The sequence below is a fragment of the Corvus cornix genome, chromosome 9 (genome assembly GCF_000738735.6).
Source record: "Corvus cornix cornix isolate S_Up_H32 chromosome 9, ASM73873v5, whole genome shotgun sequence".
In the NCBI taxonomy this organism is placed as follows: domain Eukaryota; kingdom Metazoa; phylum Chordata; class Aves; order Passeriformes; family Corvidae; genus Corvus; species Corvus cornix.
In genome coordinates, this window is record NC_046339.1 from 5,210,215 (window position 1) to 5,222,909 (window position 12,695).

At 38.9% G+C, this 12,695-nt stretch overlaps 1 protein-coding gene across 10 annotated transcripts in view; it reads left to right on the forward strand.

Annotated features, from left to right (window-relative positions):
* The window catches only part of NLGN1 (neuroligin 1), a 484,704-nt gene that overhangs the window by 181,478 nt on the left and 290,531 nt on the right, over positions 1-12,695 (forward strand). For 5 of the 10 annotated variants that reach the window (XM_019284715.3, XM_010397366.4, XM_010397365.4 and 2 more), the window contains exons 2-3: positions 3,253-4,058; positions 4,509-4,568. In XM_019284715.3, coding sequence (XP_019140260.1) covers positions 3,566-4,058; positions 4,509-4,568 — 553 coding nt within the window. In that variant the 5' untranslated portion in view covers positions 3,253-3,565. Of the gene's footprint in view, positions 1-2,684; positions 2,707-3,252; positions 4,059-4,508; positions 4,569-12,695 lie in introns of those variants that run through there. The other 5 variants (XM_039557062.1, XM_039557064.1, XM_039557061.1 and 2 more) reach the window with 2 other exon arrangements.

The window sequence follows — 12,695 nt, forward strand, 5'->3', positions numbered from 1 at the left end:
ATGCAAAGATGCACTGAAGCTCTCTCGGATTGTTCACTCCTCAGCATACTAAATGCCTCTCTAAAGTATTTCAGAATCTGAGCTATAAAGTGATTTGAATTCAGAAAGGAAGATAATAAAATAATAGATGATAGAAAAAACCTCTGTATAGTATAGACTGTTCGAAAGAGCATGAAAGACTTTATCAAATACCTTTTACGGTAGAATTCATTTGCGTTACCACAGGGAGCAATTGTGATTCTCAAATCAAGACAGCAGTAAAATCTGAAAATGTTTCTCCTCCTCCTCCTCAGATCCACATAATTTTGATGCTAAATCTTGCCCCAGATTTATCATTGCTACTCTTTGGTTTATTCTCCTGCCTGTCTCCCTGATCATTCCAGTTTATTCCTTCTCTTTTTTTCCCACTGATTCCTCTTCAGCTGAGTCCAGATCCCAAGGGAAAGTCCTATGTAGATCACCTACAGGAAGACTGAGGAGAATTTTGTCCAGCATTGACTCTCAGCATGCTCCTGGCCAGCTTCCCTGCTTGCCCTTGCACCTAGTGCTCACAATGAAATTTTGTCATGAAAGTCTCAAAAGATTTGATAAATCAGTCTTTTTATTTGCATTGAGTTTGTGGTTTTGATGTGATAGCTTCAGGGCAGCCAATGACAGGATTGAATGTCTGACCCCTCAGTCTCAAAAATAAACTGTTACTTAGACATTTAAAAAGAAAGGCTTGAAAAGAGCAAATCCAACATTCAAATTACAAATAAAATGAAAATATGTTGATTCAAATTCTGCAAGTGCTCAACAATTTGCTGCCCTGTACAACCTATCCATCTATTCATTGAGGCTACTGCCCAACAATTAATTAATTAGGAATAGCAAACACAGAACTGAGTTACAGTCTCACCTTTTTACCATCCTGTCTTTGCCATAGAGTCAAACCTTATCCATGGGAGGCAAACCAGAACTGTAGATCACAGCAGAGCTGTTTAGCTGCAAAGACAAACCAACAGATAGACAAGCTTAAAACTATAGCCCAGCTCTAGAACTGGCTTTGAGTTTACATTGAGTTTACCATTTAAGTTTTCAAAAGTCTATTAAAAAGTTGTCTTAGAATTGAAAACAGGTGCTAAAGGAATTATTAGTAGCATCTTGGTAATTTTGTGCATTGAACCAACCCAGCACCTTGAAATGAAGAAGGGTGTTTTATCCTTGGCACAACTATGCTGGATTTATTGTCCTCAGACCTTCCCCAGACTATGTGAATTAGCAGGAAGGCTACTGAGATTAAGTTCCTGCTATTTACAAGTTTGAGTTTGAAAAAAAGAGAAAGTGCATCTTTCCATTCCTGACAGGAAAACAAACCCTTGTGGGTTTTAAGACCCAGTGGAAAAGGCTTAAATCTTTGGAGGTTTTTTAATACCACTAAGGAATAGGCTTCCATCTCCCCATGTGCATTACTCAGAAACCTGTCTGCTGACTTTGTCTTTACTATTTCTCAAGTAATACCCTACTCCCTCCAAAATCTGAAATGCTACTAAGCAGCAATCCTCCGTGAGGGGAATGTCTGCCATTCCATGTAAGTGTATTAAAGTAAATGTAAACACATGCATCAGGTTTGGGGAATTATTTTCTGCAGCTAAATTGGTGCATTTCCAGCAAATACTGAGAATATGCAGCTGGAGAATGAAGGATATAAGCCTGTTTGTTAATGCAGTTTCACAGTGAAGGTATTAGAATTAGCAGAGAAAGAAAGGGAAAGAGAAAATTGCAGGAAAGCTTCATCTATCTCCTTATTGCCTCCTGAGATAGATTGTTCAGAGCTAAAGGAACACTAGACATGAACCAAATCTCCTGCTGTCCTATATAGCTTTTACAATCTCCTTTTTAATAACCCAAACTGCAGGGTAGTCTGACTATTAGACAAGCCGTTCTTTTGAATTCTCTCTACAATGTGTATAGGCATGATAAAAAAAACAATTCTCATTAAAGCTGCCAATGCTGTTTCAAAAGCAGGTGGTTTAAAATGTTTCCTATACAAAGCAAAACACATTTCTTGTGCATTACACACTGCTTAATAGGGAGTGTAAGATTACACTGCTATGTTGTGTATAACACTGCATCTTAAATAATAGGATATTGTAAGTTGTGTTGGAAATATGTTTCACATGAATGTGGAAGATATAATGATATGCACTGAGCAATTTTCAGAAGTGCTGGAACACAGTCTTGTGTGACAACCTCTGAGCTAAAGTAGTTGAAAATAGCATCTGGAATTTCAGATTATACAGTCTCTGATCCTAACTGATTATTTTTTCTAGAATATTGTTCAGTCAGCATGTGGATATATGAAAGATAAGATTTCTACTGTCCTGTGGGAATGCTTATTGTTTATGTTATAAGTTAAGGGTGCTAAGAATTGAGTGCTCTCAACACACGTTTTCATTTTTCGCTGAAGTCAGTCTTTTATAAGGAATGCAAGATTGATCTGATGTAAAAATTGTGATATACAGCTCCATCCCTAAGCTGCCTGTTCATATCCTCTTCCAAACCAGTTCTGAAAAAAACCCCAGCAACCTACAGAGGTCCACTTGTACTTCTGTGCAAATTCAGAGTTTGCCATTCACTTCAGCAGAAGCAGATTTTGGTCCTTCATTGATGTGAACGCTTCACTCTGTGTTTTTCATCAGCTATCAGAAAACCACATAAAACATGGTAATTCAGGTTATTGTGAATGAGCACAGTAATTCATGTTATATTTTAAAATTAACAAAAATATTTTTATGTATTATAAACTGCTTTTAATGAAATAAAATGCATTTGGGTCTTCAGTATGCCTGTCTATCTTAATTTCCCCACCTTCTGCTTTAAGAAATATTTACTTCCATTCTGATAAATCAACTTCTGCAAACAAGGTGAAAATTGATTATGAGTTGATTAAGTTAAATAAAATATTAACATAAACACTTATGTAGTGTAGCCTGGCAGCAAATTGCTTATTCTTGAAAAGGCGAATTTTAAAGATGTGTTTTCTGTGAGTCCTGTTTCTCCTGAGAAGTCTCTATAAATTCAACAGGTGACATTACAGATAATCCAGTAATCAGTGTTTCACCTGCCATTTCATGGACCCATAAACTACTGCAGTTTAACGTACATGACTCTAGCAAATATTAATGTATGTAAATAATGTGTTAAACACCTAGTTATCACTCTGCTCATATTAGCTCTTTCATACTAATGATTTATTTTCATTTTCTCCAGGATATAGACCTGCGGCTAACTGGATTTGATTTATAAGAGGGGATTCTGCAGTAAATGGCTGCTCTCTTCATATTGCTGCTATGGAAAACAGAATTGTCAATAGGATGTAGTCTGATAAATAGTGCTGAGTGAAGATGCAGCTTCAATAAGTGTGAAATCAATGGAAGATACTTACGGCATGAAAAGCCTTTTGAGATTTTTCTGACAGGCACCTATTTAGGAAACTTGATCTGTTTCCTCCGGTCGGCCTGTTTTTACACCAGTGGATACAAATCAGATTGCTTCACTGTGGTTACACAACTAATGTGGGACCATGGCCTTTCCAAGATCTGTGTGGCTGAACTGTGTATGGAGAGCGACGGTGGTCCACCTGCTACACATGGGATTGAATGCCACTTTTGCTTTTTCTATACTTGGATTTTTGCTTCACGCTGCAGCTGTGTCCTCCCAAAAATTGGATGATACCAATCCAGTGGTGACCACCAACTTTGGCAAGATAAGAGGGATTAAGAAGGAACTTAATAATGAAATCTTGGGGCCCGTTATTCAGTTTCTCGGGGTTCCATACGCTGCCCCTCCAACAGGGGAGCGCCGCTTTCAACCTCCTGAGCCTCCATCTCCCTGGGCAGATATCAAAAATACCACCCAGTTTGCTCCAGTGTGTCCCCAGAACATTATAGAAGGCAGGTTGCCTGAAGTCATGCTTCCCGTGTGGTTTACTAATAACTTGGATGTAGTTTCAACCTATGTACAAGATCAGAACGAAGACTGCCTCTATTTAAATATCTATGTCCCAACCGAGGATGGTGAGTTAATAGCAGGCAAAACAGGGAGATCTTTTTATTTTCCTGTTCTACTTTCTAACAATATTAATTCACGTGTACTGGTAGCACGCATGGCTTTCCCTGTTTGCATGCCAGCTTATTACATGTGTGCACGCTGCTTTTCTCTGTGTGCATTTGTCCTTGCTTTTTGATTGATTTTTAAATTTCTTTTCTTTCTGTCTACACTCATTTTTTTTCTCCCACAGCACGTGTATTTTTTAGGTCAAAGTCGGTGCCTAATTCTCATTGCCACCCACCGACTTCTGGGAAGATGCATCAACATCTTTTCCATTGCATGTGCAGGCACAACAAGTTGAGAGTCTTCCGCACCTAATAAAGCAGGTCATATTTAAGTTAGATAGTGGTGTTGCATGCTCCTACTGTCTGTGACGGAGCTCCATGTTATTTTCTAGTCTTCTATTCATTTTTCAGTCAAAAGAATATCCAAGGAATGTGCCAGAAAACCCGGCAAGAAAATTTGTAGAAAAGGAGGTATGTATAAAGTGGACAAAAAAAAAAAAAAAAAAATACGGGGGAGAGATCAAAACCTTGCAAAAGGAGAACGAGTAATACAGGTGAAAGAGGCTGATTGCTGGTGCTGTGAACTATTAGGGGCTGTCTTGTCCTGGTGGAGAGGTGTTTAAAGAGAGGACCACGTACAGCAGATGAGAAGATAACTGCTGTAAAGCCGGGACTCAGTTGCACCTGATCATCTCTCTCTCGCGCTCTCTCCAGTGATGGTGTTGGCAGCTTCTCTCTTGCCCTCGAGGTTCTGGGCAGTGTCTGTAGTGGCACGAGGGACAGGATGTTGTGTGTGGGTGCAGAGGAGGGAGCTCTGTGCCTGGGGACAGGCACTGCTACCACTGGAGGGGCTGGCACAGCCCACAGCTCTCCTTTCCACTACTATGGCATAATGGCTGGGAAGTATTACAGCAATGCAGGGCTGAGCCCTGCACTGGCTTTCTCCAGGATACTCCTTGTTTTCTTGGAACAGTGTTAACTTCCCTGAAACGTAGATGTGAAACGTTTGGCTCTTTTTTCGTGGTTTTTTTTTTTTTTTTTTTTTTTACCGCGTTTCTAAAAGTGAGTGTTGATTTCCTTTATTCTGTGATTACAGCTCTCTTTGTCAAGCCCAAAAACTCTTAATAGGGTTGCAGGGAGCTGTTAAAATATTGTGACATGGTACGTTGGGAACTAGGCTGCTTTTGGAAGCTTTGGAAACTTGGCTTCTCCCCTTTCTGTGTTAAATAGTATGGAAGACTTTGCAGATTTCTTTGTGAATATTTGCAAATTCCTGAAGTAGTTGACATGCAATAGAGAAGGTCTATTTTGGTACTGATTTAAAGGAGGCATTTGATGCTAGTTTTGAAGTACTAATTTTATATTACTTTACATGTTTGTTTTGCATCAAATCACTTTTCTTTATTGTTTTGTTTAAAAGAATGTGTTACCTTAGAGCTGGACTACACATGAATTAGAATGCTTTTTGGGGTAAACAAAGAGTACTGTGGACATGCACAGTTCCCTATTAGCTGTAATCCATATTTTTTTAATCCAGTTATTTCAGAACAAATACATTTTAGGAAAGTGTATAGCATAAATGTTTAGAGCTAGGCAAAATTCATCTCTATAAACACTGTATTAGGTTTTTAAGGCAGTATCTAGGCTCTAAATGAAGGTGGTCTTGTTTCTAAGGCTTTAGCTCTTACAGCTAACCGCTGATTGCAGCTAGTTGTTAATTATTAATTGTTAATTGTAGTTGCTCGATGTATGCTTTTTTAGATTTCTAAATCCACTTTCAGTGACTTTAAGCAATGTGTGTTTAAATTGTCAGGCTTTGAGGCATCTTCTGTTTTCTGTTAGGGAATTTTTGCTAGGTGCTGTAAAAGTACAATTGTTTAAGCTGGATTCCCAAAGCTGGAAATGAAGATAATCAGGGTACACGTCACTTCTTCACACATCATTCAAATTAGAATAACTGCTGTCATTTATATGCATTCAATTAATGTGCAGTGCTGCAGCAGTTATTACGCAGTTCATCAAGCGTGTGTAATTAGCTGAGCAACTTTCACTTCCTATCACCCAGACGCTGATTCACAAAGTCATAAATAAAGATGCAGATCCCCATCATTGTTCTCAGAGAGCATCTTTCATATGAGAGAGTATTAAAAAAAAAAAAAATCAGAAAAGTAGCAAAAGTAAAGGGAAGGAGAACCCAGTAGTTGTGAAAGTCATGCTTATTGTCCTGTGGGCCTGAAGGAGAATAAAAAGAGTTATTTGAAATTCAGTAGGTACCTTTCCACTTAGATTCATTGCACACACAGCACAATAAAAAGCCTACCTTTTGCTGTTGACAAGTGCAGAGAACTCCTGAATACCTTCCGCTGGGCAGCTGAGATATCTGTAGTATCTCTGCTTTCTGAGTAACTTGCACTCAACTCACCCATGCATAACCTGGGATTTATCCTAGGCTGGGATTGCCCCCACAGCAAGTGGCAAAAGGAGTTGTGTTGCAGGACAAAGTTGCAGTGGAGTCACAGCAGGTGAGCAGCAGCCACAGCTTAGAAATGGCATCAGTTTTGTATCAAAAAGAAGAAAGGCCCAGCATTTTCTCTTTTGCTGGATTTTTAGGTTGCAGTTATTGCATCCGAGTTAGTGATGAAAATTATTGGAAAGAGAAAATCTGGAAATCAGAGGTAGACTTTTACACCGTCTTTTAATTCATAAAGAACATGTAAGATCAAAGTGACTGAACCAGCACCCATATGCTATCATTACGTATGGTTTGATTCTTACTTCATAAAATAGATTGAACTAGATAAATAAATTGGTATTTATACTTAATTGTCAGCTGAGAGACATGGGAAAATTCAAAGTTTTGAAGAACAGGGAGCAATCTGATTAAGATAGATGTAAGGAAAGGAGTTCTATCCATGAGTCGTGCTAGAGATGGTAATGGGCATTATATCCATGACTTCTGCTGGGATTTGGATGTGCCCACAGCAGAGACTAGAGAATGATAGGCTGAAGCTGGGTGAAAAGAAATGAGACAATTCAGCATGTTTTTTTGCTAAATGTGGAGGCCTGTATTTCAGTTACTTGACCTTCAATTTACTGATTCAAAAGTAAAGAAAGAGTATCTGGTTTTGTGTCTTTTCCTTCAGGTACATGAAGGTCAGAGGCTGCCAATTCTGTTTTGGATATGCACAAACCCGTGTTTGCAAGGACTCATTTTGGAAAATCAGTGCAAAGGCATCTGATTAATTTTGTGTTACATTTTTGAGTATAGTTTTTGTAACTCGAAATTTTAATAGGCCCTGGATTATAGTGTAGGTAATACCATTTTACTGTTTGATACTAATTATATTGTTGATCTTGTGGTATTTCCTGAATTTCCTGACAAACTTTTGCATGATTTCCAGGGATTACCTGAATAGTTTTCTACGGCTTGGCATTTCAGATCCCAAATTTACCTTGTAGTCAAAACACAAATATTTCACTTGTGGTCCAGAATGACAGGCTAACTCCTTATCTCTTAGGAGGGCAAGTGCATCCTGCTTTAGCTGCATACCTGTGGTGTTTTAATACTCTATATTAATTTCTTTGTATTGCAATGGTTTGCACTAGGAATTTCCTAATTTAATGACAACTACTTAAAGAAAATTTGGAAAGGATCACTAATATGACCACTAAAAGAACCCCCAGGTGTTGTGTGCTCTGCGCTTGGGATGACAGTATGCTCTTTCTTAGGAACCTGTACTAAAGCCTTCATATTGCCTGAAGGTGCCTCAAATGGGAAAATGTGGAGGTGTAGGTGGTATATCCTCAGTGTCATGGAGCCAGGCATGTGCAGTTTTGGATAAATTAGTATTTGTAGGAGATTTAGGTGTAGAATAAGGAAAGAAATCACTTGATCCTTACTTCTATGTTGAGGAATTATCGGTGGCTCAGAGACTGCCCGATATCAGTGACTTCCCCACATGTGGATTCTGTTTCTTATTCCAGTCAGGGCAGTGAATAAATTTTAAATGCGAAGACTCATGATCTGAACTACCTCATTTGAGAGTGTAGGATTAGACAGCTCTATTAATATTTATGCCTCCTAATGGGCTACTTGATTTTCAGAGCAAAGCTCCCCACACCATACACTCTTGGGTTATGGCTGTGGTTACTATGGACGCACAGAAGCAAATATACATACACACAAATATATTCATGGAACTGAAACACAAATCACACTGCTGTAATCTCATCCTGCTTTGATCTCCCTTTGTTTTCAATAAAGAATATGTTACATCAGTTCTGTTTTGTAAGAGGTTCTGATAACCTCAGGGCTTTAAGCTCAGCAATATGAAATATTCTTTGGAAGACTAAGCAGAAATTTTACCTGTTACCTTGTGTTTCTGTTGAGTGTTTGTTCCAATACTCTATTTAACTACCCTAGAACTGTTTACTTGTCATCAAAATCTTGGAAAAGAAGAATTAATATAACTTGTGCAGCTCTTGTGGACTTCCTTAAATGAAGTTCTTTCTGTAAACCCATTTCAGCTCTGAAATCAACCAGAAAAGGACAAGCTGAGACCTTTAAAATGTGTATTTCCACTGGCAAAAGTTGCCAATTTATTATCAGAATTCCTTTTTTTCTAAATATATAATTTAGAAAATAATATCAAAGTAATGGAAGCGTAGATGATAAATTGTCAAAAAATTATTGAAATATTCCTTTCTCCATGGCCATATGAGTGAAAAATATGGAATCTAAGGCGTGAGCCTGCATCAGTATGGACAGAGTGATGTCAAAATAAGTTATGTTGTCAGTAGGCAAAGAACATGCCTTTGAAGACCATTGCCAGGGCTCTGGGTCCCTTGGGAGTGAGTGCCAAACCCACAGAGCTGCCTTTGTGCATATTTTGGTATACAGCAGCCCTGTAAAAGGGTTTATATCTTCATTAGGCCACTCTGAAAATTCAGAACTAATTATTTGCCTGTAGTATATTTGGGTCAGTAGCTGCCTGCACACATTTGAAGTTTCACCCTTATCCAGCCTTGCTGGCTCCTGGCTGGAGAGCCCTCACCCTCCTCCCCTCTGGTATCAGCAGCCCCAAATGTAGCCCATAATCCCAAACTCCACTGCTACTCACCAAGACACCACGATTGCTCTATTTTTCTGTTCCTTTTTGAAGCCCTGTTTTTCGTTCCTCAGCTACCACTGCAGCATTTCCTATTATACTGGTAATACATGCAAGGAGATAATGAAGCAAACATTGTCTTGTACAGACCTTTTCATCCTTTCACAATCTAAAGCTGTTAGTGTCAGTTAGCAGCATTTTTCAAAGATGTGCAGTAGGTTTATGTCATATTTGAAATAAAATGCTTAAAACTCTGATGTACTTTCTCCAGCCCTCTTTCTGGGTGAGACACTGCTTGACAATAGCAGAGACTTTGCAGACCATATTTTAAGACTCCAGTCATCTTAAATGCCATCAGCACTGGTCACAGTCCCCTGTAAATGTCTGGTTGTTCGGGCTCTGGGCTCTTGCTGACCACACAGTCATCGCGCTCTCAGTGCTTTGTTCATACACCTTGACAGGGCTTATAGCTCTAACAGGTCTTAAATTCTGATTTAATTCCATTCCTTGTCCATTATTTTACTGCTTGCTTTTCATTTTCTACATCCTCCCCCACACAGGCTCTAAAATAGTACTGCTACCCTGATAATGCTAAGTCGGATAAAACTGGTTTGTGCTTCTTCCCCCAGCCTTTGTTGGCTTGGACCGGTTTTACTCAGTAAACATCTGTGAGATGGTTTTCCTTTCAATCTGTTAGTTTCTAATTTATCATTTAAAGCCAGAATGGATAAATCTTATAAAAAACAACTACATAAGTGTATTTGTACATTTTCAGGAGGAACATTTGAGTAACTAATATGGCTTTTGGATAACTATTATTTTCTACTTGTTTATTCCCCCCTATTGTAGTATTATTCCTTTGCTCTCCTCTGCATTAATGCTCTTTATCTCTTTGTTTCCATATAATACACATGGATACAAACATTTTTAGTATTCTTGGGGTATTTTTTTAAGCTTGAAACATGATGCTTATATATGTTAGACCATTCTTAAGGATCATCTCACAATGTTAATAATCTGCTTATAACTTGAATATTGCTCCAGTAGAATTTCTTTTTCTTTTTTTTTTTTCTAAATTCTTTTCACTCATAATTCTTTAGCCTTGTTCATTTTTACTTACTTTATGATGTCAAATTTACATGTCTCCTCCACTTTGATATGTATGGTATTAATAATTACACTAGGCATTCAGAAATTAACTGCTTTAATGAGCTTACCATAAATGAGATTTGTTTTCAGAATATCAAACCATTTCCTTCCGTTTTAATATTAATATCTCTTATTTTACTTTCTCATGCTTGTAATAACGAGATTTATCCAAAGAAGGAGCAGCACTGAACAATGCAAGGCTAAGGGAAGTGGGACAAAGCTGACTTTCAGCCATGTTTGCACCTATATTCCAGCACAGTGCAGGGACCAGAGTGATCTCTGGCTGGAGCTGGATCTTCCTCAGGGCTGCTCTTGCAGAAATTGCAAGACACATGGAAATGGCATAGTCCGGGTGCTGCAGCTGATTTCCCCTTCCAGAGTTTTGCCAAAGGGTTTTGGAACATTTCAGCAGCAGCAGTAAATCATGTTCCTAATTCCTCTGCTGCGGGAATTCTGTTAATATCCCTTGGTGCTATCAGAGCAGGAATCAATCTGCCCTGGCAGAGTTTTGTACCTGCTTTTTATGAGGGTGGATTTTGACTCTCCTGTTCATACTAAGAGAACAGTAAACACACAGCAAGTTTAGTCATAGGAATATGTTTGAAGAGAGAGAAAATTCCCTGAGCTGAGCTGGTTTTTTCAGCTGATGAGGCTCAGTAGTTCCTTTATTGAAATATCATTGCCCTGTAGACAATGCATCTTCTGCTGGGGGTTGCATTAAAGGGGGTATAACCAACGGGTTTGACCCAAAAGACACATTTTGAAGGAAACCAGAGCCAGCAGGACAGTTTGTATGTTGTCATAGGCACTATTCACATCTTCCTGCACTCAGTCATTTCCAATTCAATGTCTTGTGAGATGCTGAGCTCCCCTAGAATCCGTAGGTTTGGGCTACATTAATGCCAGTGGATTAGGCCCTGCAGAGGCAAAGTATTGAGGTCTCTTGTTATGATTTAATATTTAAGTGGTTTTTTAATTCTTATTTTATAATCTGTTGAAAATCATATGTATAGTATACATAGAGAGATAATTTAGTAAGGCAGAAAAAACAGGAGAGAGGCAGCCAATTATTATTTGTGTTTGTTTTCTGAATAGCTTCCATTTGTAAAGTTTCCCCCTTTCTGTAAAGGCCTTCTTTAATTATTAGCTGAAAATCAGGTATTTATGTAATTACCATAATTATATCTACACATCTAGTGTACTTGCAATTATTTCATTAAAAATTGTAATTATTATACAATTATAGAGGATAATGATGCCCTTGTAACATATTGCAGAAGCCCTAATTAAATGGTGGCATAAATGAATTGGAAGAGATTTTGAAGTTTTGAATATTGTTTTATCAGAAATATCAGAAGTGACTCATCCACATTATGAACTGGCAAGTAAAACCCCTGCAAAGTTATTTTGAGAAAATATTTCACAAAGCTCACGGAAAACGATTTGTCTCTATTGCATTTGTCTTTACTTTCTGTTCTCCATATTCTTACACCTAAAAGCTGTCTGCAGATTTGTAATGGAAAGGTGCACTGTGTAGGAAGCAGATTGCACAGCTTGCTGAATGTTTCTAGAAGGCTCAGCCCAGAGCAAGCACAGTTTGTACTTAGACATCCTTTTTCTAAACAGAGGCAGAAACTTATCCAACAGTTGGCTGAAGATGATGAAAAACTTCACTAAAATATAAGAAGGTTTTTATTACGTGCTGAGATTCAGTGATCTGCTTATATATTGGAGTGCCCAAATTTTGCACCTTCAGGTGTTGGGGAAAGAGGGAAAAAAAATCCTCTTATAATGCAGATCCTTGGGATGCTCCAGGCACAGGAGATGGACTAAGTGGTGTGGATACACAGGAACCCTGTGGAGCATCTCCATTTCTCTCCGACAGAGTGGGTGGGGAAAAACTGGCAAGGATGACATATGCCAGAATCTACCAAAACCTCAGGATCACAGATTTCTCACCCTTTTTCGTGTCAACCTTCTGTAGCATACAGATGATCTCTCTTCTCTTCCTTCAGCTAATTTTAGAAGTCATTAAAAATGGCAGCAAGAGATAGACAGCTTTTAAGCTTGTTTTTTCATTCTGTGGCTCACATCTGACGCAGTGTGTTGTTCACTGGTGCGTGCACAGCCCTGACCCTGTGGCACGAGTGGCAGTGCTGAGCTGCCCTTACCTTGTCGCCCGCCTCGGCTCTGCTGAGGACAGCCCCCCACTGATGCTCAGGGCAGGCTGGAGCCGTGCCCAATCCAGCTGGGGGGGCTCCCATTCCCATCTTCCCTCCCACCTTCCAGCTGGGCTCCTCTTCCACTCCTTGCTCCCAATTTTGTCAGGGGAGTGACTCAT